The following is a 27,829-nucleotide window of genomic DNA, read 5'->3' as shown; positions in this document are numbered from 1 at the left end:
GGCCGCTCACCTGAAGATGAAGATGAAGAGCATGAGCAGCATGCAGAAGGTGGCCACGTTGTCCATGGTCTTCATGAGCACCACCAGCTGGCGCCGCAGCGCGGGCATGAAGCGCACCAGCTTGAGCACGCGCAGCAGCCGGAAGGTCCGCAGCACCGACAGCCCGCCGTCTGCCTGCCCCACGATCTCCCAGACGCTGCGGGGACCAGGCGTCCGCTCCGGCCTCCCTCCTCCGGGCGACTCCCCTCCCCCTCCCGCGCCGCGGCCGCCCCCCCACTCCCTGGCCCCGCCCCCGGAAGCCCTGGGCGCCCCGAGGCACCTGATGACCACGATGACGCTGTCGAAGATGTTGTAGGGGTTGCGCAGGTAGTCGAAGAGGCCGAAGGCCGCCAGCTTCAGCAGCATCTCCAGGGAGAACATGCTGGTGAACACCACGTTGCAGATCTCCAGGATGTTGGTCAGCTCCTCAGGCTGCAGGGCGTGGCGGCACCGGTCAGTGGGCGGCGAGGGACCCCCACACGCCCCTCGCCCCCCCCACCCGGGGCGGTCAGGATGTGGGCAGGCCTGGCTCTCCCACCCACCGGGTCAGTGTTCTCACGAGGGCTCCAGTCCCTACACGTACACACACATGCACATGTGTGTGCACGCATGCATATGTGTACATGCACATATGTGCACAAGCACACATATGAACACATGTATGCACATGTGTGCACACCCGTGCACACACATGCATGCTTGTAAACACTCATGTACACACGAGTGTGCACACTACACACATGCGCGCTCACACACACACATACGCATATGCACACATTGTCCTGGAGGTCTGTGCAGCCCCCACCCGCAGACATGGGTGGGGCACACCTGCAGGGCGCCCCTGCCCACCTGTGGTTCCAAAGGGCCTGCTCTGTGCCACCTGCCGGCCCTCACGCCCTCGCCAGCAGCTCGGTTTGCAGACAAGGAGACGGGCTGAGCGCGGGCCAGGCCCTGCCAGGTGAGGAAGGCCGGGCCCCCCCACACACAAACATGCGCGCACACACACACACAAACACACACATACACACACACGCGCGCACACACACATACACACACACACATACACATACGCGCACACACACATACACACATACACATACACACACACACACACACACACACACACACAGCCCTATCTGCTTCCCTCGCTCTCGCCTCCACTCAGCCCTGCTGCAGGCCCTGACGCTGCTGCCCACCCTCCCGCCTGGCAGGGCTGTCCTCCCCGGCTCAGGGGAGCACTGAGGCCAGCGAGGCCCTGGCCACGGAGCTGCTCCCTGCGATCCTCACTGTCAGGGGACCCTGCACCCCTCATCCTGGGGGGCAGAGCGGGGAGCCACGCCCTGTGGCCCCAGGACTGGGGGTGGGCCTGCTGCTGCCTCCGTGGGACCGGGACCCCCAACTGCCTGGGGGAGAAGGACAGACAGACAGAGACCCAGCGGGGGCGCTGAGCGGCAGGGCGGTGTCGAGGGAGATGGACAGATAGACACAGAGAAACCGAGGGACACGCAGAAGCAGACAGACAGAAAAGTCATAACCTTGGCAGAGGTGAGACAGCTGGAGAGAGAGGGGGGGAAAGAGAGGAGGAGAGAGGGAGAGAGGGGGGAGAGAGAGAGGGAGAGAGGGAGAGGGAGAGAGGGAGAGAGAGGGACAGAGAGAGGGAGAGAGAGGGACAGAGAGAGGGAGAGAGGGAGAGAGAGGGAGAGAGGGAGCAACAGAGAGAGGGAGAAAGGGAGAGAGAGGGAGGGAGAGAGGGAGAGGGAGGGAGAAGGAGAGGAGAGGGAGGGACAGAGAGAGAGAGAGAAGGAGACAGGGAGGGAGGGAGGGAGGGAGGGAGGGAGGGAGGGAGGGAGGGAGGGAGGGAGGGAGGGAGGGAGGGGGAAGGAGAGGGAGAGAGAGGAAGAGAGGGAGAGAGAGGGAGAAAGAGGGAGGAGGAGGGAGGGAGAGGGAGAGAGAAAGAGAGAGGGAGAAAGGGAGGGAGAGAGAGGGAGGGTGAGAGAAGGAGAGAGGGAGGGAGAGAGGGAGAGGAAGGGAGGAAAGGGTGAGGGAGGGAGGGAGGGAGCAGTCAGGCAGGTTGGGCAGAAGACAGACAGACAGACAGATGGGGTAGAGACAGACAGACAGAGCTGGAGAGAGCCAAGAGTGGCCCGTTGTCAGGAGGGTCAGAGCAGAGTGAGTCGCCCTGAGAAGGGCCCGGCGGGCGGGGCAGGGCCTTGGAGGCCAGTGTGAGGGTGGTGAGGGCAGAGGGGAGGGACGGCCGGGCCACTCTCAGAGTGAGCGGCCCTCCCTGGCCCCCTGCCACTGGCCACCCTGTGGTGGACAGAGCCCCAAAAGAGCCAGGGGTGAGGGCCCCAAGGGGCAGAGTCAGGGCATCCTGGATGAGAACCTGATCCCCGGCCCCTCCCCTACTCTGTCTTGGCAGGTGGGGGGCGGGGATCCTGGGGCTGACTCCCGGCTCTGTGCTCAGGGCTGACTACCGGCTCTGTGCTCAGGGCTAACTCCTGGCTCTGTGCTCAGGGCTCACTCCTGGCTCTGTGCTCAGGGCTCACTCCTGGCTCTGTGCTCGGGGATGACTCCTGGCTCTGTGCTCAGGGTGGACTCCTGGCTCTGTGCTCAGGAGACCCCATGAAATGCTGGGGATTGAACCCAGTTTAGCCGCGTGTGAGACGCGCGCCTCCCCCCATGCTCTTTCTGCCCCATTTGTCCACCCTTTATGGCTCCCAGCAGGAGAGGACAGAGTCCACACAGGGGGGGCCAACGCTGGGTGGGCAAGAGACCCCCTCAGTGACCGCTGCTGCCCGCAGAGAGGAGGGACCTGACAAAGGCGAGGTGCCACCCAGGCAGCCCCAGGCAGGGCTCGCCGTGGGGTCACCTCCCGGGGAGTGGAGTGGGGAGCAGAGGCAGACAGTCCGTGCTCTGGGGGCCTGAGACCTCAGCCCAGGGGGTGCCGATGGAGGGGACGGTTCCCGGGGGAGGGTCCCCCGCGCCCGGTCCTGGTGTCCCTGCATGTCACCAGCGGGGGCCTTAGACCCTGCCAGCTCCCCGCCAGCTCCTGAGCCATCCGCACTCCCCAGGCTCCTCTGTAGGGGCCGGGAAGGGGGGGCGGTCTGCGCAGGAAGGGGCGCACGGCCTCAGGGGCCGCGTCCGGCCAGCTGCCGAGGAGGGAGCCTCGAGCGAGCAGGACACTGCCGCGGGGCAGGGCGGGAGCGAGCGGACAGCAGGGGACAGCAGGGGGCGTGTGCCCGCCCACCCGCCCGCCCGGCGGGTCGCCCACTGGCCTGCTCGTGGTGCTCGATGCCCATGCTGAGCGTGTTGACCAGGATGGCCGTCATGATGCCCCGGCTGAAGTACTTGCTGTCCACGATGCCGCGCAGCTTGGCCCGCATCTCCCGCCACACGCGCCCGCACAGCCGGGCCGGCCCGTCCGCCCGCCCCTCCCCGTCCTCCTTCCCCGGCCCCGAGGAGCCTCCGTCGCCGTCCACGCTGCTCCGGGCACCGCCGTCCGCCTCCTCATCCTCGTCCTCGTCGTCCTCCGCGCCGGCCCGGGAGCTCCCCGACCCCTCCTGGCCCGAGTCGGGGCTGCCGGGGCCCGGGTCCGGCCGGCAGCGGGGGCAGCTGGCGGGGTCGGCGGCCAGCACGGCCGAGAGGGGCTGCAGCACGGTGTGGGGCGTGGGGTCCAGGGGGCTGTGGCGCGGGCAGAGCTCTGCAAGGCAAACGGGCCGGGTCGGGCCTGGCGGGGCTCCCAGCTGCGCCCCCAGCACCCCCCAGGACACCACCCCGCCTGGGGCACAGAGGGGGACACGGCCTCCCCCCGCCTCCCCCCCCCCCCCCCCCGGGAGCGACAGCACCGCCAGGACAGAGCAGGCTGCCCCCGGGAACCAGGCCGGCCACCGTCCCCGTCCTGGGCCCGGCCTCTGCTCTGTCCTTCGCCAGCAGGCCAGGCTGCGGGGGCGACCCCAGGCGGGCGCCATGCCCCCCACCCTCCCTTCTGGGGACCACAGAGGCGGGAACAGCCTCGCCCATGCCTGCTCTGGAGGGGGCGGGGCCAGGCCCACGTCCGCCCACCCCCGACCCTCCAGGAAGTGAGGCAGAGCTGGGGCGGGGGCGGGGGGCTGGGCACTTCCGGCAGGCACCCACAGCCTGGGGCGGGATGCCCAGCACGCAAACAGCCCCCATCTTGCGGGCACCCCCGTGCCCCCTTCCCAGGCTTGGGCGGGTGTGGGGGGCAGCAGGGAGACCCACCCACAGGCCCCCTGGAGCTGGGCAGCAGCTGCCACTAGGGACAGTGAGTAGCGGCTCCTGGATGGGGCCCCCGTGGCCTCCCGGGAACCCCCCACTCTGCAGTCTGGTGCCTCGGTCCCCATGGGGAGACTGAGGCACGGGGGGGGGGGGATCACACCCCGTGCTGTGCTGTGCCAGGGCTCTCGCTCCCCTCCGTGTCCGTCTCCGACCCCCCCGGGCTGGAGCCCCAGATTCCAGCACCCCAGAGGCTGAAGCGGCTCTGCTCATGCTGCAGCCCGACAGCCTCATCTGCCAGGACTGCACGGCCCACTGGACCGGAACTAGAACCGGAACCAAGACACACACTCACCCTGCACCCCATGATCTCCCAGTGCTGCACAGCCTACCGAGCCACAACCAGAACCGGAACCAGAACCAGGACACACTCGCTCTGAACTTCCTCACCCCCCAGGACTGCACAGCCCACCAGACCAGAACAAGAATTAGAACCGAAACCAAGATACACTCACCCTGAACCCTATCATCTCCCAGTGCTGCACAGCCCATCGGGCCAGAACCAGAACCAGAACCGGAACCAGGACACACTCACCCTGAACCCCCTCACCTCCCGGGACTGTATGGCCCACTGGACCAGAACAAGAACCAGAACCGGAACTAGGACACATTCACCCTGCACCCCCTCATCTCCCAGGACTGTACAGCCCACTGGACCGGAACCGAATCCAGAACAAGGACGTCTCACTTCACAGCCCCTCAACTCCCAGGACTGCATGGCCCATAAGACTGGCACAAGAACCAGAACCAGGACACACCCAACCCACAGCCCTGCACCAGAACCAGATCCGGAACCAGAACTGGACCACACGCACCCTGTGCCCACCCAGGGCAGAAGGCGGAGCGCTAGGAGGCCCTTTTGCAGCCCCGGGGCAGCTCTCCAGAAGACCCCACGGCGCAGGTGTGCCGGGCCCCCACCCGCAGACCCCCATGCACCCACACGGGGCCCCCAGGGCCCAGAGTCACACTCTGGCCCACTGGCCCCTGGGGACAGAACGAGCCCGTGTCGAAGGGACAGTGGTGGCCGCGGCTGTGTGGTCCCGCTGAGGGCTGGCACTGGCCTGGCTTCCAGGGGTGACTCGGGAGCAGAACCCACAGGAGGGTGGGCGAGGGGGTCCCTCCCAGGGCCCAGGGCCAGCGGCTGGGACTGGCACAGAAGAGTAAACGAAGGTCCCGGGAGAAGGGCATGTCCCGCCCGGGCGGTTTGGCACCACCAGTGTCACCTGGGAGTCGGGGGCCAGGGGGTGGGGCGCGCGGGCGCCCTGGGGTCACTCACTGTAGTGCCGGGGCTCCTTGGCGGCGGGGCCGGGCTTGGCGGCGGGGCCGGGGCCCGCGGCCTGGCGCCGGCGCTGCACGGCCTGGTAGAGGCCCAGGGCGCGGCGCTTGGCCTTGCGCAGGATGTGGCAGGCGTACTGGAAGAGCTCCTCGTAGCAGTCGCCCGGCTCGGCGTAGCTGGCCACCGTGCTGGACGACAGGTAGCGGCGCCGCTGCTCCAGCATCAGCCGGTGCTCCCGCTGCTTCGTCTCCGAGAACTGCGTGGCGATGACCACCAGGCACAGGTTGATCATGAAGAAGGAGCCCACCTGCGGCGGGAGGGGCGCATGGGCGCGGGGCCGCGGGCAGAAGGGGCGCACGGGGAAGGGGCCAGGGCGTGGGGCCAGGGCGCGGGGCCGCGGGCAGAAGGGGCGCACGGGGAAGGGGCCAGGGCGCAGGGTTAGGGCGCAGGGCCAGGGCGCAGGGTCAGGGCGCGGGGCCACGGGCAGAAGGGGCGCACGGAGACGGGGTCAGGGCTCAGGGCCGCGGGCAGAAGGTGCGCAAGGGGACGGGGTCAGGGCGCGGGGCCACGGGCAGAAGGGGCGCACGGGGACGGGGTCAGGGCGCGGGGCCGGGCAAAAGGGGCGCACGGGGGTGGGGTCAGGACGCAGGGCCGCGGGCAGAAGGGGCGCAAGGGGACGGGTCAGGGCGCGGGGCGGGTCAGGATGCGGGGCCTCGGGGGGGAAAAGGGGCGCACGGGGATGGGGTCAGGGCGCGGGGGAGGCCGAGACCCGGGCGGGCATGGACAGCAGGGGCGTCCAGGAGTGGAAAGACGGTGACCAACAGCAAGGAGGAACAGAGAGACGGGAGAGACTCAGAAGAGGAACAGGAAGCACCCCAGGATGCCACAGCTCCCCCCTCCCGCGACCGGACAGGGACATGGGGGACAGGAAGACCGGCCCCAAGCCCCCCTCCCCCACCTAGTGCCCCAGCCCTGCCCACTCTCTCTGGACCCGGCTTTGGCCCAGTCCAGCCAGGAAGAGAAGCTTCCCCTGAAATGGGCCCCCATGAGGTCTCATCTGCGCCGACTTGGGGTGAGAGCGAGAGAAGCCACAAGGACCAGGGACCCCCCTCAAGTCACTGCGCCCAGCTCGGGGGTCACCACCAGCAGATGAGGCTTCGACAGGCGCTCAGAAGGGTCCGGGGCTCCGTGGTGGTGGGGGGGCTTCCACCCCCACCCCGCTGTGCACTAAGGAAGCGGTGCCAGGCGGTGAGCGTGAGGGGTGGTGGGTGGGCGCACGCCCAGGACGCCCCCAGCCCGCACCCCACGCCCCGCCACTCACGATGATGAGCAGGATGAAGTAGATGAAGTTGTAGAAGGAGTGCGCGTCCATCACGTAGTACATGATCTCCACCCAGCCCTCCAGCGTGATCACCTGCAGGGCACAGCCTGAGCACCCGCCCGCTGCCCACAACCCTGCCCGCTGCCCCCCTGGGCCCTGGGCACCCGCCATCCTCCCCCCCTTTGCAGCCGAGGGCGCTGGCCAGGCCACCCGGGCTCAGAGAGGACAGTGAACTCGAGAGCACCCCAGGGAAGGCCGCAGCCCCGAGCCCCCCTAGGCTGGAAGGCAGAGAGAGGGACGGGGATGGGGGCTTGTGCCCTCCAGCTCGGGGATCCTGGAAGCCTCAGCTCCTCCTCCAGTGCTCCCCCAGGCTGGGCCGGGGTGCAGCTCCTCTGAGCTCAGAGGTGAGGCTGCAATAAGCCCGGCCTGGCTGTCACGGGGGGGGGTCGGAAGGGGGCAGCCTGGCAGATGAGCACGGCCCCCAGCTCTGCCCTCTGGCTGCCAGGCAGTGCCCACACCCACAGCAGCCCCTGGCGCCCACCACAGAGCGACCCCCGTGGTCCCATCACACCCCGGGCTCACGCTTCTCCACCCCTGCTGCGCCCAGGGGTGCCAAGGCCACTCAGAGGGCAGCAGCACGTGCCGGGGCTCACTCGGGCTCTGTCCCCCTTCCAGCGGGGAGACCCCCTGCCTCAGCCCGTGGCCCCGTCCTCCACCACCGCCCTGGAGGGCAGGGGCATGGGTGCCCGGGGGCGTTGGCTCCCAAGCACAGTGCTCAGGCGACCCTGATCTCGGGGCAGAGGGCTGGGGGTGAGGTATGTCTACACCCGGGGCTCCCTACACACATACACGGGCACAGGTGCACTCACACACGCACTTACACGCCCACACATGCACTCACACACATGCACATGTAAACACACATGACATGCCCAATAGGGGGGAGAAAGAGAGAGAGAGAAGAAAAGCACCTGCCATAGAGGCAGGAGGGGGGTGATGGGAGGGAAACTGAGGACACTGATGGAGGGGCATGTGCACTGGTGGAGGGATGGGTGCTGGAACACGGTATGACTGAAACCTAAGCATCAGCAGCTTTGTTAGGGTCTATCTCACAGTGATTCAATAAAAATAACAATATTTTTTTTTTGCTTTTTGGGTCACACCCGGCGATGCACAGGGGTTACTCCTGGCTCTGCACTCAGGAATTACCCCTGGCAGTGCTCAGGGGACCATATGGGATGCTGGGAATCAAACCCGGGTCAGCCACGTGTGAGGCAAACGCCCTACCCGCTGTGCTATCGCTCCAGCCCCAACAATAATGAAACTTTTAAAAATAAAAAACACATACACAGTCACACACTCACACACCAAAACACTCATATATGCATTCACACAAACAAACACATATGCACTCACACACTCATACACTTAAACACCCACATATGCACATGCTCACACGTAAACAGATATACATGTGTACACACATGCACATGTGCACATTTACAAACACACACACATGCATACTCACACTTAAGCACACATTCACCCACACACATACACACCATGCATGCGTGCACACTTACACTGAGACATGCACTCACATGCTCTCACACATGTGTACACACTCATGCACATGTGCTCACTCGCTCATGTACACGCACACGTGCATACCCCTGTACTCGCACACACACACACACACACACAAGCCAGCCTCCTATCAGGTAGTCACCTCCACTGGGTGGGCCCCGCTCCCCAAACTGCCCCCATGGGACCCCAAAAGGGACCCTAAGTTCTCTCCCTCCCCTCAAAGAACCATCAACTGGGACCCATTGCCTCTGGAAACCCTCGAACCCCCTCAAAGGGCCACTTTGGGGTCCCTCAGCCCCCGTGTCCGTCCAGCGGGGGCCAGGCTGGGCTCACCTGGAAGATGACGATCCAGGCGTAGCCGATGTTGTCGAAGTTGATGGCGCCCTTGTGGGGGTTGGCACTGCCCGTGCGGCACACGTTGTAGTAGCGGTTCCAGTTGACGCAGAGCCCGCTGGCGTTGAGGTCCTGCCGGCCCGGCCCGAGGTCATAGACGTCGTCCTTGGACAGGCAGCACTCGCGGCCCTGCTCCCGGAGCGGGGGGATCTCGTGGCAGCCCATGATGCCGTTGTCCCCCGACAGGGAGCAGATGAAGGGCGTCTCGTCGTCCTCCTCCGGCTGGTAGTACGGGGGCAGCGCCACGTCCCCATGTCTGTCCGCGGGGGGTGGTGGGCGAGACGGGCGAGGACAGGTCAGGCTCGGGAGGAGCAGGGAGGGGAGCGTGTGCCCCCGCGATCATCCCTGCAGTGCAGCCCCTCTAGGGTCCAGCGGGGGCCTCGGCAGCTGGGCCCTGGACTCCGGGCCAGCGGAGAAGCTGCTGCTTGACTTGGGGCCACACCCGGCAATGCCCGGGGCCAACTCCCGGCTCTGTGCACAGGGTTCACTTCCGAAGGGGTTCGGGGGACCACACGGGGTGCCAGGGATCGAACCCAGGCCAGCCTCACGCAAGGCAAGCACCCTCCCCTGGACCTTGGCTTCCTCCCCAGGGAAGCAGGTGGGGACTCCACCATCACCTGGCCCAAAGGCAGACAAACCTCCTCTTGTGGAGGGACGGCGTGGAACTAGCCTCTACACGCCTCCGCCCGCTTGTAAAACCTGGCCAACAAGGCCCAGGGAATAGCTAAGCGGGGATGTCTGTGTTCCAATAAAATTTTATTGACAAAAACACCCCGGAGCAGACCGGGGACATGGCACACGGAGAGAAGCGCTTGCCTTGCAATGCATGGGACCCTGGCCAGAGCCCTGTCATCATCGCTTTAGGGTCCCCCGGCCACCAGCAGAAGTCACTCTCAAGTGGAGGGCCCACTCAGGAGGGGAGATGCATGCTGAAAGTCAACTACAGACCGGACATGATGGCCACTTAATACCTGCATTGCAAATCACAACACCCTAAAGGAGAGCGGGAGTCAAAGGGAAGGTGCCCGCCACAGAGGCGGGCTGGGCTGGAGGAGGGATACTGGGAACATTGGTGGTGAAGAACAGGCACTGGTGGAGGGATGGGTACTCGATCATTGTATGACTGAAACCTAAGCACAAAAATTTGTAATTCTGTAACTGCACCTCATGGTGATTCATTAAAAAATAAAAATAAAAAAAATTTTAAAAAGTCACTCTCAAGCTCAGAGCCAGGAGGAGCCCCTTAGCACCGCTGAGCCTCATCCAAAAACCACCCCAAAACCAAATCAACATCAAATGGGGGGAGAAACCCACACCCCACTTGCCTCCTTTAGGATAAAGCATTCGTACCCCAAACATAAATATCACTGTAGCACTGTCGTCCCGTTGCTCACCAATTTGCTCGAGTGGGCACCAGTAACATCTCATTCTGAGACTTGTTATTACTGTTTTTGGCATACCAAATACGCCACAGGTCGCTTGCCAGGCTCTGCCGTGGGGGCGAGATACTCTCAGTAGCTTGCCGGGCTCTCCGAGAGAGGTGGAGGAATCAAACCCGGGTCAGTTGCGTGCAAGGCAAACGCCCTACTGCTGTGTTATCACTCCAGACACAGATTATCTAAACCATTAACCTCTCTTATAACTCATTATGTTAAAGAACCTCCTGGGAGAGGGGGTGAGGAACTGAAGAACAGATAATCCACCAAAAAATCAAATAAAATGATCGATACGCAGGAAGGGATTGATTGATCACTGAACTGATAACAGCAGAACATCAATAAAAATAACACTGAGCTCATTTCCTGTCTTGCAAGGATGTCGGGTGGGAGAAGCTGCCACTGGAGTTTCCGCTGGTTCAGCCTTTCTGAGGGGGGGGCGACAGTGACGCCACACATCCACCCTAGTGTCCCCTAGTGACCCTCACTGCTCTAGACCCCTGTGACCTTCCAGAGGGCTAAGGGTGGGTGTCCCCACTGAGGCACTGGGACAAACGACGTCCCTAGGAGAACAGACCTTCCCCCCAGTCACCCCGGCGCCACCCTTACCTGCGACAGAACACATAGATCTAAATGAGAAATATGAGGGGCTGGAGCGACAGCACAGCGGGGAGGGCGTTTGCCTTGCACGCGGCCAACCCGGGTTCTAATCCCAGCATCCCATATGGTCCCCCAAGCACCGCCAGGGGTGATTCCTGAGTGAAGAGCCAGGAGTAACCCCTGTGTTTCACTGGGTGTGACCCAAAAACCAAAAAAACATTTTTTTTAATGAGAAATATGAGACCCCCCCCAAAAAAATAGAATAGGTTTCTGAAAGAAAACATCAGGGAATATTTTCATGGCCCAAGAGAAGGAAGAATTCTTTGTCTAAACATCAGAAGCAATGCTGAAAACTGGTTTATAACCTGAAGCTTTACAACTACGATTACAAACGCGAGCTTTTTCATTAAGAGAGCAGAAAGGGAAAACACAGCCCAGGGGGAATGACATCACAATCTGCAAGCATATACGATTTATACCACTCACCCATCCACCTAAAATCCCGGTGTGTGCATACATATAATATAAACATATGTATACATACATATATATATATATATATATATAAATGGTCACTGTCACTGTCACTGTCACTGTCATCCCGTGGCTCATCGATTTGCTCGAGCGGGTACCAGTATCGTCTCCATTGTGAGACTTGTTACTGTTTTTGGCATATTGAATACGCAACAGGGAGCTTGCCAGGCTCTACCGTGCGGGCAAGATACTCTTGGTAGATTGCCGGGCTCTCCAAGAGGGGCAGAGGAATCGAACCCGGGTCGACCTTGTGCAAGGAAAATGCCCTACCCACTGTGCTATCGCTCCAGCCCATGTAAAAATGGTAAGAAAAACAAAACAGACAGCACAATTTTGTTTTGGTTTTGAGGCCACACCTGGTGGTGCTCAGAGCTTACTCCTGGCTCTGCACTCAGGGATCACTCCTGGTGGTGCTCAGGGGACCACATAGGATGCCGGGGATCAAACCCAGGTGGGCTGCATACAAGGCAAGTGCCCTACCCACTGCACTCTCCGGTCCCTGAGACACAATTTTAATTTTTTAATTTTTTTGGGGGGGGTGTTGGGTCACACCCGGCGATGCACAGGGGCTACTCCTGGCTCATGCACTCAGGAATCACTCCTGGTGGTGCTCGGGGGACCATATGGGATGCTAGGAACCTGGGCCGGCCACGTGCAAGACAAACGCCCTACCCACTGTGCTATTGCTCCAGCCCCTAAGACACAATTTTAAATGACCATCACACACACTTCACAGAAGGCCGACCAAGGCCGACAGGCCTGTGCAAAGGTGCCTCTCGCCACCCTAGGTCAGGGAAACACACGTGCAGTAAGAATCTCTGGCATGTCCTTTTCAGACCAAAAGGACAGACGATGCCGGCCTCGTCAGGGACACAGGGCCGCGGGAACTCTCGACTTTGCCAGCTAACACGTGGTGCCGCCATGCCCGGAAAAGCCATTGGCAAAACCTCCGGACGCTAAGGGCAGCCCTCTCGCCACCCTGCGAGGGCGGGCAGGGCCACCCGCCCCGATCTGAGAGGGGACATCCCCCCGAGCTAGGGACCCCAGCCCCCAGCAACTGCCCAGATCAGCTAAACAAGGGGGGAAATGAAGCCGTGTAGACCCCACAGGGCCAGGGCGAGACTCGGACGCCACACACCCCCGGTGACCCTCTGTGCGGGGCCAAACACTGAGCACAGGAGGCGTCCGAGGAAACCTCAAGAGCAGACGAACCAGAGTGGTGGCCAACGGGGGCAGCTAGAAAGAGGACGTGACTCGCCAGTGGCCCCACAGAAGCTGACCTGAAGGCCAGGCCTCCTGGCAACACCTGTGTGTGACCTGGGGACTCCCAGCCCAGTGCTCCCACCTGCTGTCGTGACCCGGGCTGGCCCAGCCGTGCGCAGAGGGAGAGGATGGAGGGGCAGACTCTCCCCCCTCCCCGGACCTGGAGCACAGCAGCGGCCTGATCCACAGGAAGGAAGGAAGGCAGCTGGGTCGGGCTCAGAGGCACCAGTAGGGCTGCTCAGGCGCCACCCACAGGGACCCTGGAGTGTCCAAGTTCCCCACAGTCACAACTCCGCCGGGGCTGGCGCCTGACGCCCATTTAAGCAGCAGTGGCCGGGTGCTGTCTGCGGGGACGCGCCCTCTGCCAGCCCAGCAAGTCCGTGGGGTCACCTCCCCTGGGAGCTCGGTGTGGTGGGAGGGATTCTGCCTCTGCCTCCTTTCACCCCACCCCTGCCGTCCTCTTGGGCCTCGCCCTTCGTCCCTCCGTCTGCAGCGTCCACTGCGCTGGCCCAGATGCCCAGTTTCCCCCGGGCACTGAGTGTCGCCAGCAGCTGAATGAGCAACAAGGACCCATCCGGACAGAGACGCTGCTTCCCCAGAGTCCCCAGTTGTGCTGGATTGGAGGGTCCAGGCCAAGCACCCACCCTACACACACACACACACACACACACACACACACATACACACACATACACACACACACACATACACACACATCCCGAGATCCCACACCGCCGAGAATTCGCATCTATGGGTCGGGAGCACTCAGTGGGGAGCACCTGCCCCGGCTTCAAACGGTCCTGCACAGGGGCCGGCTCTGAAGGGCCCCGGGGTGGGCCTGCACTCACATGGTGAAGTTCTCCTCCAGGAAGCAGCGGTTCCGCAGCAGGCCAGCCCACAGCTGCACACCGATGATGCCGAAGATGAAGAAGACGAAGAAGCAGAGCAGGAGGACGTTGCCCAGCATGGGCAGAGTGTCCAGCAGTAGGTTCACCAGGACCCGCATGCCTGGGGGGAGGCCGGAGCAGCAGTCAGGTGGTGGCAGTCAGATGGTGACAGTCAGATGGTGACAGTCAGATGGCGGCAATCAGATGGTGTCAGTCAGATGGTGGTGGTCAGATAGTGACAGTCAGATGGTGCCATTCAGGTGGTGGCAGTCAGATGGTGGCAGTCAGATGGTGGTGGTCAGATGGTGACAGTCAGATAGAAACAGTCGGATGGTGGCAGTCAAATGGTGACAGTCAGATGGCGGCAATCAGATGGGGGCAGTCAGATGGCAGTGGTCAGATAGTGACAGTCAGATGGCAGCAGCCAGATGGTGGCAGTCAGGTGGTGGCAGTCAGATGGTGGCAGTCAGATGGCGGTGGTCAGACAGTGACAGTCAGATGGCAGCAGTCAGATGGTGCCATTCAGGTGGTGGCAGTCAGATGGTGGCAGTCAGATGGCGGTGGTCAGACAGTGACAGATGGCAGCAGCCAGATGGTGGCAGTCAGGTGGTGGCAGTCAGGTAGTGGCAGTCAGATGGTGGCAGTCAGACGGTGATGGTCAGACATCGAGCAGAGGAAGAGCAGGTGAGAGAGTGGGAGGAGGAGAGCAGTGAGAGGCAAGGCCAGGGTCTCCGGACTGCACACCCTGTGTCCACCTCGTGCTGGGCACCCACCCGCCCGTCCTCCCGGGGGCCGTGGAAACAACACTGCCACCGTTACATGAGTGAGTGGGCCTCGAGGGAGCCCCTGCAAAGGGTCGGACCCTGCGGGGAGATGTGCAGCCTGGTCTCTGTCCGGGTTACAGCCATGAGGCCTTGGAGCAGAGGCGGCAGAGGCCCGGGAAAGGCAGACGGCTCAGCCGTGGGCACACAGCCAACGCCTGGTGGGACGTCAGCCGCGTGACCCGACGCCGAGTCTAACACTTCCCCCAGCCCAGCGCTGGGGCCGGGGCCCCCGGGGCCAGCCCCCCTCCTGGCGGGGAGACCATCTTCCCAGTCTCATGAGCTGCTCCCCCACCGCAGGGACGGGACCCCCCGGGAGGAGAGGGGGTGGCTGAGAGGGGCTTCTAGAAGGGGCTTCTGGGCAGACCCCTGCGGGGGCCTGGGCAAAGCAGGGAGTCCAGGGCAGGGACTGGGACATGCAAAACCCATTCCCCAGAGCCGTGAGGACCCTGAGTCCCGGCCCCTCCCCGAACCACCCCATCCTGCACCCAGGAATCCGGCCAGGGGCGGGGATGGAGGGGTTCTGCTTTCTGAGCTGGAATGTCCATACTGCATAGATCTAGAGCGCAATCACAGGGGCCGGGAGACCAGTGACCTCCTGTCATGGTGGGGACCCTGCCTCGGCCACCGTGGACAGTTGCACAGGTTGCACACTGCACCCCCTTCCAAACTGCAGAGTCTTCTCCAAACCCCAGCTTCTAGTCCCTTTTGACCTCCTTCTCGTCCCCCCTGGGACACAGCCGCTGGCTCAGGCCACCAGAGCGAGTCTGCGGGGCCAACGTTCGAGCAGGGCGAGCGGCCGTGGGGTGAGGGTGACAGACTGGAGTGGACAGCCTGGGTCCTGACCCCCCTTTCCCCACGCCGGGGGTGCTGCTGAGGGAGTTGTTAATGACCGGGATTCCGGGGGGGTGTCTGATTTCCAATCAGTAATCAACATCGGGGTTGGAGCGATAGCACAGCGGGGAGAGCGTTTGCCTTGCACGCGGCCGACCCGGGTTCGAGTCCCAGAATCCCATAGGATCCCCCAGGCACCGCCAGGAGTAATTCCTGAGTGCATGATCTAGGAGGAACCTTGGTGCATCGCCGGGTGTGACCCAAAAAGAACAAAAACAACAACAACAAAAAAGTAGTCAACATCTCCCCTCTCCTGACCACAAACCAGATCAGCCTGGGAGGCAGCGGGGTGGGGGTGGCAGGCCCGGGTGAGGGAGGGTGAGCCCCCATCTCCCCACGCTGGCCGGATGCAGAGAGAAGACAGGGGAGGAGCCCGTGTCACCACCCACGTGTGGAGGCGAGGCCGTCGGGGTCAGCCTCATCCACTCACTCCTCAAGCGTCCGTCAAGGTGGCCGCCTGCCGGCCGACACACAGGATGCCCCAGGGACAGACCCCCCAGCGAGTCCCTCCTTTCAGCCCCCCCCATCTCGGGGCCAGCCGCTAGTGGGGGGCATGGGCTCGGTGTGGAGGGCAAAAGAACGTGCCAGTTTGGGGTGCATTCCCGGGTCCCCCAAGCGCTGAGCACATGCAGTGACCGCGTAAAGCTCACTCTGGTTAGAAGAGATGAAGCCATGAAATTTGCATATAAGTGGGTGGACATGGAGAAGGCTCTCCATGCTAATCGAGATGAGTCAGAGAGAGAGGGTCAGACACAGAAGGACCGCACTCGTGTGTGGAATAGAAAGTCACAGAATGGGAGACTAACACCCAAGGAGAGTAGAGACCAGGGCCAGGAGGGTGGCTCCACGGCTTGGAAGCCCCCTCACGGGCTGGGGGCAAAGGCCGCTGGGATGGAGAAGGGACCACCGAGTGAAGGATGCTCGGAGGGCTCGCTCCGGATGGGAGATGCGTGCTGACAGTAGACTGTGGACCGAACATGACGGCCACTTAGTACCCGTGTTGCAAACAGAAGGAGAGAGAGAGTAAAAGGGAAGGTGCCTGCCACAGAGGCAGGGGCGGGGGGGTGGGTGGCAGGAGGGATACTGGGGACATTGGTGGTGGAGAATGAGCACTGGTGGAGGGATGGGTGATCGATCATTGTATGACTGAAACATAATCACAAAAGTTTGTAAATCTGGGGGCCGGAGCGATAGCACAGCGGGTAGGGCGTTTGCCTTGCACGCGGCCGACCCGGGTTCGATCCCCGGCATCCCATATGGTCCCCCGAGCACCGCCAGGAGTAATTCCTGAGTGCAGAACCAGGAGTAACCCCTGAGCATCGCTGGGTGTGACCCAAAAAGCAAAAAAAAAAAAAAAAAAAGTTTGTAAATCTGTAACTATCTCACGGTGATTCATTTTAAAAAATATTTTTTAATAAATTATGGTGCCTACATTTTATTTATTTATTTATTTATTTTTTATTATTATTTTGCTTTATGGGTCACACCCAGCAATGCTCAAGGGTTACACCTGGCTTTGCACTCAGGAATTACTCCTGGCGGTGCTCGGGGGACCATATGGGATGCTGGGAATCGAACCCGGGTCGACCGCGTGCAAGGCCAACGCCCTCCCCGCTGTGCTATTGCTCCAGCCCCTCATTTAAAAACTTTTTTAAATTTTTTTTAAATAAAGAAATAAAGCTCACTCTGAGGGGTACCCACAAATGGGTGGGACTCCGACCAAGGGGGTGGCCTTGGCGTTCCTGAGCTCGCCAGGCTAGACAGCACCCAGGAGAGGCCCCGCCCCGCCAAGCTCAGCCTTCAGTGCTCAATCATTACATTCTCTTTTTCTCGAGAGGCTGGACTTCCGGAAGGCTCTAGAAAACCAGCCAAGGCTTCCAGCATGGCAGCCTGGCCCCTGGCCACCCCACGGACCCTCCAGCCCTGCTCACGGCTGCCCCAGGGGTGCAGGCACCGAGCCCAGGCGTGATTAGCTAACTGGGGACTCTTCGAGCAGGCGGAGGTGGGTCCAGGATGGGGGCGAGAGGGAGCACCCACAAGACCCCCGCCCCGACCCGACCGTCCCTTGGGGCCCGGAGTCAGGCAATCGGCTCAGGGGAGCCAATGGCTTCTCTGTCCCCGCCCCAACACTGGACGCAGGCACGGAGGCCGGGCAGGGCGCGATTCGAGGGCCGTGTCCTCTGCGGGGACAGTGCCTGGGCCGGCGTAGCTGTGCACGCGGGGAGCGGCCATGCCGACCTCGCGGCGTGGGGGAAGGAGTAAGGTCCGTGCACGAGCCAGCCCTGGTCCCACAAAGTCGACGCCGACATTCTCCAGTCGGAAACTCTAATTTCTGTATGAAATGAAGAAAATTCCTAGAGGTCCAACAGGGCCGCTAAGAGGCGGAACCCAGAGCGCTAGGAAGGCCCGGGAGCAACCAGGCCGGGGGGCGTGGCGTCATGCAGGCCGTCCCCAAGGGTGGTTTCCTTCTCGTTTGTTTGTTTAATTGGTTTTTCTTTGGGGGCCACACCTGGCAGTGCTCAGGGTTTATTACTCCTGGCCCTGTGCTCCGAGGTCACTCCTGGCAGTGCTCAGACCATATGGGGTGCCGGGGATCGAACCCAGGTCAGCTGCATGCAAGGCAAACGCCCTCCCCGCTGCCCTTCCCCTCCGGCCCCTCCCAGGACTTCTTAGGGGCGCACGTGTATCGTCTCTCCATAGCATCATCTTTTTTTTAAACTCCGGGCTCGGAGGAAATAACAGTCCCCTCTCTACAACCAGACTTTGCCAAATTCACCACGGGGTGAACAGGCACGTCCACACACTGGCAGCTGGTCACCCCCTCGGCGAGGCCACCCACAGGGCCAGTATCCAGCGTGCGGGTGTGTGAGGGTCCCCATCGCTGAGGCCCGAGGCTCCGTTTGGACACAGAGTTTGGGGGTCCTGGTGTATAGGCGTGTGAGGTGCTGGGGTGTGGGGTAAGAGTGGGTACCACAGGGTGGGGGCGGGGAAGAGCTAAAGTCTCTGGAGGACATTTAAGGTCAAGAGCTGGGAGGGGACAGATGACAGCTGGACAAACAACAGAGTGCCTTCGCCTCTCCACCCCACTGCACCGGGGTCCCCTGGCCCGAACCCTCTGCAGGAGACCTGGCAGGGGGGCAGGGGAGCAGGGTGGCAGCGGGGGTGCGCTTCCTGGCATGCATCTGCCCAGAGCTCTGGGGTTCGTCGTGCACACGGCACTGTCAGCCCAATTAGCACCGCCCTCGGCCCGGCCAGCTCGTGTGCAAACTGTCGGACTCACGCCAGCCTCTCGGGAGCCAGCCGGACCCCGGGCCCTCACTCTCGGGTCTGGCCAGGTCGGCGGAGGGCACGAGCAACTGGGAGCTGCCGTCTGCTGCTCCTGGCACTGCCAGTGCCAACTAATCAGGGCACAGCGGGCACCGGGGAGGCCGGGCCAGGCAGCAGAAGGCCGGGCCACCGAGGACACGGCTGCTGGCCCCAGGCCAGCTGGGAAAGGGCCCGTGAGCGGATGGGAGGACTGGGAGGTGCCCCTCCCCCGCCCAGGCTGTGGGCCCCTCCTCAAGGCCTTCAGGGTCACGCCCTAGAGGCATTAAAAGTCCCCACCTCCAGCCCAAATGATCCCTGCTCATCCCAGAAATTCCTTCCCCCACCCCTCAGAGTTCAAGCTGAGGGACCCCTGATGCTTCATCAGGCCCAGGTCTTCATCACCCCACATCTGTTGTGGCCAGACGACCCCTGGTGGATGCTATCTTGGATGGGTGGATGGGTCGATGGGTCGATGGATGGGTGGATGCTACCTTGGATGGGTGGATGGATGGTGGATAGATGGAGAGATGAATGGATGGATGGTGGATGGATGGGTGGGTGGGTGGATGGATGGTGGGTGGATGGGTGGATGGATAGATGGTTGGGTGGATGGTGGATGGGTGGATGGATGGATGGTGGGTGGATGGGTGGATGGATGGTGGGTGGATGGGTGGATGGGTGGATGGATGGTGGGTAGATGGGTGGATGGATGGATGGTTGGGTGGATGGTGGATGGATGGATGGATGGATGGTGGGTGGATGGGTGGACGGATGGGTGAATGATAGGTGGATGGGTGGATGGATGGTGGGTGGATAGTGGATGGGTGGGTGGATGGGTAGATGGATAGATCAATCAATCAATAGATCAATGAATGGATAAATGGGTGGATAAGTAGATAAGTGGATGTATGATATAGGATGGCTAAATGGATGTATGATAAAGGATAGATGGACAGGTGAGTGAGCTGGTGCATGGATCCACTCACTGAACAGTTGGTGGATAATGGATAAATGGGCAGGTAAATGGATAGATAAATAAATATACTATAAGGGAGGCCCTAATGGAGGAGTGGGTGGGTGGCTGGAGGGATAGATGGGCAGATAAGCAGATAAATGTGTGTATGATAAAGGATGGATTAGTAAATGTATGGAAAGGTGGGTGGGCGGGTGGATGGAAGGTGGGTGGGTGGGTGGATGGACTGATGGATGCATGGATGGATGGATGGACTGACGGGTCAATGGGTGAACAAGTGAATAAGACGATGAAGATGTGATGACTCACTTCCTTGGGCTGGTGTCGCGTCCCCGAATCATTCCTGCTGACTTGCCGGGCAGCATCTGAAGGTGGGGGCACGCTTCCCCGCCCCACCCCTGCATACTGCTCCTGTCGCAGTCCGGGCTGCCCTCGCGGGTACCAAGTCGGGCCCCCACCAGCTGTCCCAGCCAGATGTTCCCCCCAACACCCCGCCTCTTCTGGGAAGGCAGCAGCCCTGGGGAATTGAGTCCTCCCGTCCCCGCCTCCCTCCTCCCCTCCCCTCCTTCCTCACCGGCATCGCCAGGCCTTCCTCCCACCTGCAGTTCGGGGACCCTCCTTGGTCCCTGGCTCTCCCGGTGGGCTCAGGGACGCCCTCCCCACGCAGCCCCCCAGGCCAGCCTCTGCTCCCTCACAGGGGCCCCACAGCGGCGACACTGACGGCCACCCCAGGTCATCAGACACCACGACCTTCCTCACAAACGCCAAAACTCTAGAGAGGTGGGGCTTGCCGACCCAATTCTGCCGGGACCCAGAGAGGAGGCTGCCCAGCCGGCCCCCACAGCCAGGATGTGTGCCCCCCCAGACAAGAGCCAGCCTGTGGGCACTGAGAGAGCCCCCAGACGCGGCTCTTCCTCCCCCCGCTGGGACTCTGACAGCTCCGCCTTCTGAACCAGGGACGGCGGGCTGGAGGAGGCACGGGGCAGGGATGGGGGGCTACAGGGGGCAGGCCAGCCTCAGACCACCGCCTGTGTCTAAGCTGCTCTGGGCCCTCCTGGTCCCGTCCATGCCTGGGGCCTGGGGCAGGGCTTCAGGCTCCGGACCCACAGGGACTTTTTTTGGGGGGGTCACACCCGGCGATGCACAGGGGTTACTCCTGGCTCTACACTCAGGAATTACTCCTGGCGGTGCTGGGGAGACCATATGGGATGCCGGAGATTGAACCCGGGTCAGCCACATGCAAGGCAAACACCCTCCCCGCTGTGCTATCACTCCAGCTCCCCCCACTTTTTTTTTTTTTTTGCTTTTTGGTCACACCCAACAGTGCACAGGGGTTCCTCCTGACTCTGCACTCAGGAATTATTCCTGGCAGTGCTGGGGGACCATATGGGATGCTAGGAATCGAACCCGGGTCGGCCACGTGCAAGGCAAACGCCCTCCCCGCTGTGCTATCGCTCCAGCCCCCGACCCACAGGGACTTTCCTGGCAGAAAGAAACACTTTGCTTCCAGGAGGCAGCGCGGTGGCTGGGGCTGGAGCTGGGGGTCCTGTGAGGGCACCGCCATCAGCCACCCTCCCGGGACCAGAGGGCAGGTACACGCCCCACCACAGAGATTGACCCAAACCAGCCTCTGGACTCAGCCTGGCCTCCCCACAACCCCGCCAGACCCTCCCAAGACCCCTCCACGGGTCAGCTTAGGGCACCTGAGGTCCCAGGTCAGTACAGAGCCCCACGCCTTTGGGAAGAGGGGAAACTGAGGCCTAGAGACAACCATCTCCCCCCACCACCAGATACTTCCCAGGCCACGTGACAGCTCCAGACCCAGAGCCAGAATCTGCACTCCCTGGCACCCCAGCTGGCCCTGTGGCCCCCACAGCCCGGTTAGGGCTGACCCCTGCCTCCCACGCTGCCCAGTCCTGGCTCTCCTGCCTGCCACCTGGTGGTGGACGTGGGCGTGGCAGGCTACAAGAAGGTGACCCTGGGCAGAGCATGCGCCAACACCACCTGGGAGTTCTTGGAACGCGTCCAGACACGGAGAGAAGAGGAGGCGGTATGGACCCTCCCAGGAGGCACCTCTAAGGGACCGTGGCCAGCCCAGTCACGAATTCTCAGGGGACTCTGGGCACAGGGCGTGGCACCCGGGTCCAGGATCGTCCTCCACGCACCAATGACAGTGCCCCCAAATACGGCCAAATGTGCTCCCCAATCCAACAATAAAAAAAACAGCCAGAGCGGGTACAGCGGGCAGAGCACCCGCTTTGCACACTGCAGACCCGGGTTCAATCCCCGGCATCCCAAGCACTGAGCACTGAGCCAGGAGTGAGCCCTGAGCACCACCAGCTGTGGCTAAGATAAATAAGCAAATAAATAAATAAATAAATAAATAAGCCAGCCGGAGCCTGGCCTCTGCGTCAGTCACCGAGTTCACCAGCCCCAGTGCCCGGAGGGGGCCGGGAATGGGGGCAAGTAGGGGAAGCAGGGGCAGCCTGCGTGTGGAGGAGGTGCCCCTGCCAATGGGGAAACCGAGGCCCAGGCCGGGAAGGGAAGCAGGGATTCGGATTCAGGTAGAGGCGGGAGGAGAACTGGGGGCAGGACAGAGCAGGGCTCAGATCGCTGGGGGGCCCCTACCCCCGCCCAGGGCGTGCTGCAGGACCACCCAGGCCAGAGCCTCTTCAGCCTCGGGGGGCGAGGGAGGACTGCCCTGGGCAGGGCACCCTGCAGACGGCCCACTCCCACTGTGACCCCGGGTGCGGGGAACAGGCACCGCAGAGCCAGGCCCCCCGGGGGCTGGATAGGGCGCCGGAAGAGGCAGTGAGAGGCTTGTTGGACGGTCGGAGTGCCGGAACCATAACTCTTTTTTTAATTTTTTTTGGGGGGGTCACACCGGTTATGCTCAGGGGCTACTCCTGGCTCTGCACTCAGGAATTACTCCTGGTGATGCTCGGGGGACCCTATGGGATGCTGGGGATCGAACCCGGGTCGGCGGCACGCCAGGCAAACGCCCTCCGCGCTGTGCTCTCACTCCGGCCCCAGGGACCGTAACTCTTCTCTCAACTATTCCAGGGCCCGTCCAGAGGTGCCCAGGGCAGCATGGCTGCTCCCAGGCAGGAGCTGGGAAGCTGGAATTCAGTCACTCGGTATAGTGAAACCGGGCACAACTGCTCCCCCGGCCGTGCCCATGGCGTGCCCACGGCGGCTACCCACCGCCTCCACCCCCAAGCCTTGCCCTGAGAGGCAGACTCCCGGGAAACGGCAGTGCCAGGCGTGCCCACATCTGGGCCCCCATCTGTCGGGCACTGGTGGGCCCTGCCGGGACAGGCCTGGCGCGGGCAGGGGCAGCTCCGTGCCCAGGGACTCACTGGGCACGCGGTTGATGGCTTTGAGTGGCCGCAGGACTCGCACGGTGCGGATGGCGGACAGGTTGATGTTCTGCAGGTCCAGGGAGTACTCGACCATCCTGCGGAGAGAGGGGTGGGTGAGGGGCGTGGCCTATGGGCGGGCCCTGCGGTGGGTGGGGCGTTGGTGGGCGTGGCCTAGCATGGGCAGAACCTATGACGACGGGTGGGCCTGTGGTGGGCGTGGCATTGGTGGGCGTGGCCAGACCTATGATGGGTGGGGTCTGTGGTGGGCGGGGCATTGGTAGGCGTGGCCTAGCCTGCGCAGAACCTATGCCAGATGGGGCTGTGGTGGGCGGGGCCCGTAGTGGGCAGGGCCTGGAGTGGGCAAGGTAGGTGGGCGGGGCCCTGAGTGGGCTTGGTCTCCTCCCACCACGCCCACACGCCCCGCTCAGTCCGCACCTCCAGGCCACACTAACTCCACCCCCTGGACTGTCCTGAGGGTCCCAGGAGCCAAGCAGGGAACAGAGACCTGGGATCCCACTGCGTTTCCAGCTCCCAGGCAGCTCAGAAAGAGGAAGGGTTGGCCCCAGGCCCCAGCGGCAGCACAGGGAGCCCAGGGAGCCTGCCCGGGGATGCTGGACACCGAAGTAGCCCCTGGATCTGTGAACACCCGCACCCCACCCCGCCGAGTGTCCAGGGCAGGGTGGAGCTGGACTTGCGGCCAGCAGGGCTGTAAGATGAGAGCGGGTCCCCAGGACACCCGTCCGGGAGAGAGGCCCCGGCCACAAGCCAGGCCAGCCCTGGCACTTCCTGTCCACCTCACGCCACCAGCCCCGGCGAGGACCTAGAGGTGGCAGGTCCCCGTGTGCCCTGTCCCCCGCCAGCCTTGGCTCCGGCTCCCCTCTGCCCACAAACGCTGAGTCCCAGGGGCGCTGCTCACCCTTAAGCGCAGATCCCCAGGGGGCCCTTTCGGACTCTCCCCCAGCCCCCACCCGGGGTCCCAGCATGGCTCCAGGGTGGAGAGCCCGAGTTCCACATGGGTCACGTGTGATCTGGGGCACGTCCCTGTACCACAACCGACACCATCCCCCAGGCACTGCCACCGCGTGTGAGTGCCACGGAGGGGAGGCGGATAAATAAAATAAATGACCTAAAATTCTGTTTCCTAGGGTGGGGGAGACGGCTCAGGGAGGTGAGCACGGGGAGGCTCTCGGCGCAAGCCCCACCCCAGAGGCCCACACTGTGGGGTATGGCCCAGGTCACCGCCAGGAGCCACAAGCCACACCAGAGCCACCCACGCCCCTTCCTCAGGGCCTCACCAAACAGCCCCGACCCCTCAACAACCCTGCAGGTCCTTGAAGGCAGCTTGCCTCCTCCAGGAAGTCTTCCCAGATGTCCATAGGAGGCAGGTCCCTAGAGGCCTCTCTGTGGTTCCCTTAAAACAGACCCCCACACTACCTGCTCCCACTCTGAAGTTCGGCCTCAGGGTCTGCAGACCCTCCCTGACCCAGAGCCCCCAAACAGGCGGAAGCCCCACCTACAAGGGTTCAACAGGAAATGAAGGCTTTTCCCACACACCCTCAAACCTGCCCCCTGTCCGGAAGCCGCCCCGCCACTGAGAGAAGGCGGCATCCTCCACGCCAGGCCTGCAAGCCCCCCCTCACACACCACCAGTCACACACCAGCCAGCACGCACCCACTCACCCAGCACACACACGTGCACACAGCCACCAGTCACACACCAGCCAGCACGCACACACACACCCAGCATACACACGTGCACACAGCCACCAGTCACACACCAACCAGCATGCACCCACACACCCAGCATACACACGTGCACATGGCCACCAGTCACACACCAGCCAGCACACACACACACACCCAGCACACACATGGGCACACAGCCACCAGTCACACACACCCAGCACAGACACACACATGCACACCCAGCACACACACACCACATACCACACACACACCCAGCACACACACACACACACCCAGCACACACACACACACCCAGCACACACACAAGCGCAGATCACAGCACACACACCTGCACACCACAGTACACACCCGCACACCACAACACACCCGCACAGCACACATCCACACAGCACACACCCGCACAGCACAGACAGGCGCTTCCGGTGCCCTCCGCACGCACAAAGAAGTCGGCTCAACTGACAAGGCCCCAGCCCCGGAGGAGCAGAGGCGGGGCGGTGCAGAGGGCCCGGCAGAGGCGGGGGCCGCGGGCAGCACAGGCCACTGAGGCGGGCAGGGGAGCGGGGCTGTCTGAGGATTCCGCGCGTGGGTGAAGCAAACTGTCATCTTCCTGCCTCACTGCCAGAGCTCCAGGCAGCCGAGAAGCGTGACGAAGGCACTGCGGGGGCGGCACACACGGACACACGGACACATGCAGACACAGGCACACAAAGACACATGCAGACACAGGCACACACAGACACACAGACATGGGCACACACGAACACATACAGACACAGGTACACACAGACACACAGACATGGGCACACACGGACACACGCAGACACGGGCACACAAGGACACACGCAGACACACAGGCACACGCGGACACACAAGCACACACAGGCACATGCGGACACACAGGCACACACAGGCACATGCGGACAAACAAGCACACACAGGCACACACAGACACAGACACACACATGGACAGGCACACACAGGCACACACACACGGACAGGCACACACAGGCAGTGGCCAACAACAGACACATGAGCTCACACACACAGGCACAATCATATACGCACAATATGCCTGGGCACACACTGGTACACATGAACACTCATGCACACATGGCTTCATGTGTGGGCACACATACACGGAGGGCACACGCATGGGTACACATGCATGTATGTGGGCACATATGGGAACGCAGGCATGAGCACATGTGGACCCAAATGGGTACACGCTCACCAGACCCAGGAGCCCCCCGAGGTGGCCAGTGCCTGCCCCTGCCCTGGCTCCCCCTTCTAGGCCGTGCTGGTGGGCACTGCCCGTGGGCCCGGCTGATGCCTTGCAGGGGTGCAGGGTAGGGGTGCGGGCTGCAGCCCCGCCATGGGGACAGGTCTGTGCTGCCCCTGGGCTCCTCTGGCAGCCCACCCTGCTGGGACCGTCCCGGGCGCCTGGGCGCAGCTGAGCAGGAGGGGTCGGGGGTCTCGGCGGGCCCCGGGGCCGTGAGAGCGGCAGCTCCACCCGGGATCCTCCTGCTTCCCGCCGCGCCCGGAAGCCCAGTGGGCTTTTCCCCCGAGCCAGACTGGCGGTGAGGGCCCGGGTCCTGGCTGGCGCAGCGGGGTCCTGCGGGCCATGCAGACCCACCTGGGTGACCCCGAGGCCCATGGCGGCGCGTCTCAGCTTTAGGTCCCTGCGCCCCAGACCCCCCCTGTCTCAGAGCGCCCAAAGCAGCCGCTCGGTCGGCAGGCCAAGTGTGGCCCTGTCCGTGCCCCCCAACTCCCCGTGGGGGCACACCTTCCAGACGCCCCCCCCACCGGCTCTGCTCCCAGCTCCCCGCCGGGAGGGCAGAGGCCAGAGACGTCCCGAGAGGGGAGACGACAGAGACGGCAACCCCCAAGAGGGGAGAGGCCGGAGAGGGGCCCCCGGGAGGGAAGAAGGCCCAGACAGGCCCCAAGCCCTTCCCGGCGGGTGCGTGCGGGTGCGTGGAGCCTGGCGGGGAAGCGGAAACATCCTGCTCTGACCCCATCTCCTCCTGACTCAACTGTATTTCATGCATTTTGGGGGGGCGTAGGGGGTGGGGGGATGAATCAAACTTGCAGCCTCTGGGCTGGGGGGTGGCTTGGAAGCTCACAGGGTGAGGGGTCGGGCCAGAGGGACGGGCCAGCGCACAGAGTGGGGGGCGAAGGCCAGGGCGGGTCGATGCAGGCGGCAGCCCCCACTGGGGGCCCCGCAGTCTCCTCCTGGAATCACTCCCTCCCCTCCAGCCTCATGGGGTCCCCTCCCCGCAACCCCTGCTCCACCTTAGCGCCCCCCGCCCCGCTCACCCTTCCTTCCTGAAGACCCTCTACTCAATGCTCCCAAGCTCTGTTCCCATCTTTCTGCTTGAGGGTCCCCTGGAGCAGGCCAGGGCAGACCCGGGGGCAGTAGCTGACTTGGAAGGGGACCCCCAAAAGCATCGGCAAGGAGACGGAAGAAATGCCGGCAGGCTGTTGTTGAGCAGTTTCGGGGTCACCTTCCCCCCCCCCAAAGCTTGTGTGAGATGCGCCCCAGGCCCGGTCTGTGACGGGGCTGGCCATGCCTCCCCTCCCGTCCAGCCCCACAGCACACACAGTCTCTTTAGCCTAACTGACCCCTTCCTCCTCCTACTTGGGTGGCCGTGGAGGGAGCGGGTCCCCCAAGGAAAGAAAGACAAGGTGAGGTCCTGCCTCCCGGGCCCACGTCCGTCCCCTGGCCACGAGTCAGACATCACTTGCAGGAGTGAGAAATTAATTCCTAATTACACAGTTACTTTATCGCACAGCGTCAGTGCTAAAAGTCTAAAAAAAATCAACAAAAACCCCCACCCACTCCCTCCTGCCGCTCCCGGCGCCTAATTAGGTAAGTAATTTTGCTTCAAAGGAGAACTTCTGTCCTGACATCACCCAGGAGGAGAAGAGTGCTCGCTCCGGAGCCAAGGAGAAGGCCGGGCTGGGAGGGAGGTGGGTGGGCAGCTGCCCTCCAGGGCCCTGCCCCGCGCCCCATGGCCACTTGATCCCAGCTGGCCCCAGCGGCACAGAAAAGACTCAGCCGCACCCGGAGCCCAAGGTGCCCGCAACGGGTGTTCTGCAGGTCCTGCCAGCCTCAGGGAGGGCTGAGGCAAGAGGAGCGG

At 62.8% G+C, this 27,829-nt stretch overlaps 1 protein-coding gene across 8 annotated transcripts in view; it reads right to left on the bottom strand.

Moving 5' to 3' along the window:
- CACNA1I (calcium voltage-gated channel subunit alpha1 I) overlaps positions 1-27,829 on the bottom strand; it is an 86,472-nt gene that overhangs the window by 22,979 nt on the left and 35,664 nt on the right. For all 8 annotated transcript variants that reach the window (XM_055141120.1, XM_055141114.1, XM_055141117.1 and 5 more), the window contains exons 5-12: positions 22,983-23,080; positions 13,591-13,750; positions 8,850-9,165; positions 6,930-7,022; positions 5,609-5,915; positions 3,315-3,739; positions 320-471; positions 11-196 (exon numbers count right to left, since the gene is read on the bottom strand). In XM_055141120.1, coding sequence (XP_054997095.1) covers positions 11-196; positions 320-471; positions 3,315-3,739; positions 5,609-5,915; positions 6,930-7,022; positions 8,850-9,165; positions 13,591-13,750; positions 22,983-23,080 — 1,737 coding nt within the window. The remainder of the gene's footprint in view (positions 1-10; positions 197-319; positions 472-3,314; positions 3,740-5,608; positions 5,916-6,929; positions 7,023-8,849; positions 9,166-13,590; positions 13,751-22,982; positions 23,081-27,829) is intronic.

This window comes from Sorex araneus, chromosome 6 (assembly GCF_027595985.1).
Source record: "Sorex araneus isolate mSorAra2 chromosome 6, mSorAra2.pri, whole genome shotgun sequence".
Classification (NCBI taxonomy): Eukaryota; Metazoa; Chordata; class Mammalia; order Eulipotyphla; family Soricidae; genus Sorex; species Sorex araneus.
The sequence above is the reverse complement of the archived record's forward strand: the minus strand, read 5'-3'. Positions and strand labels throughout refer to the sequence as shown.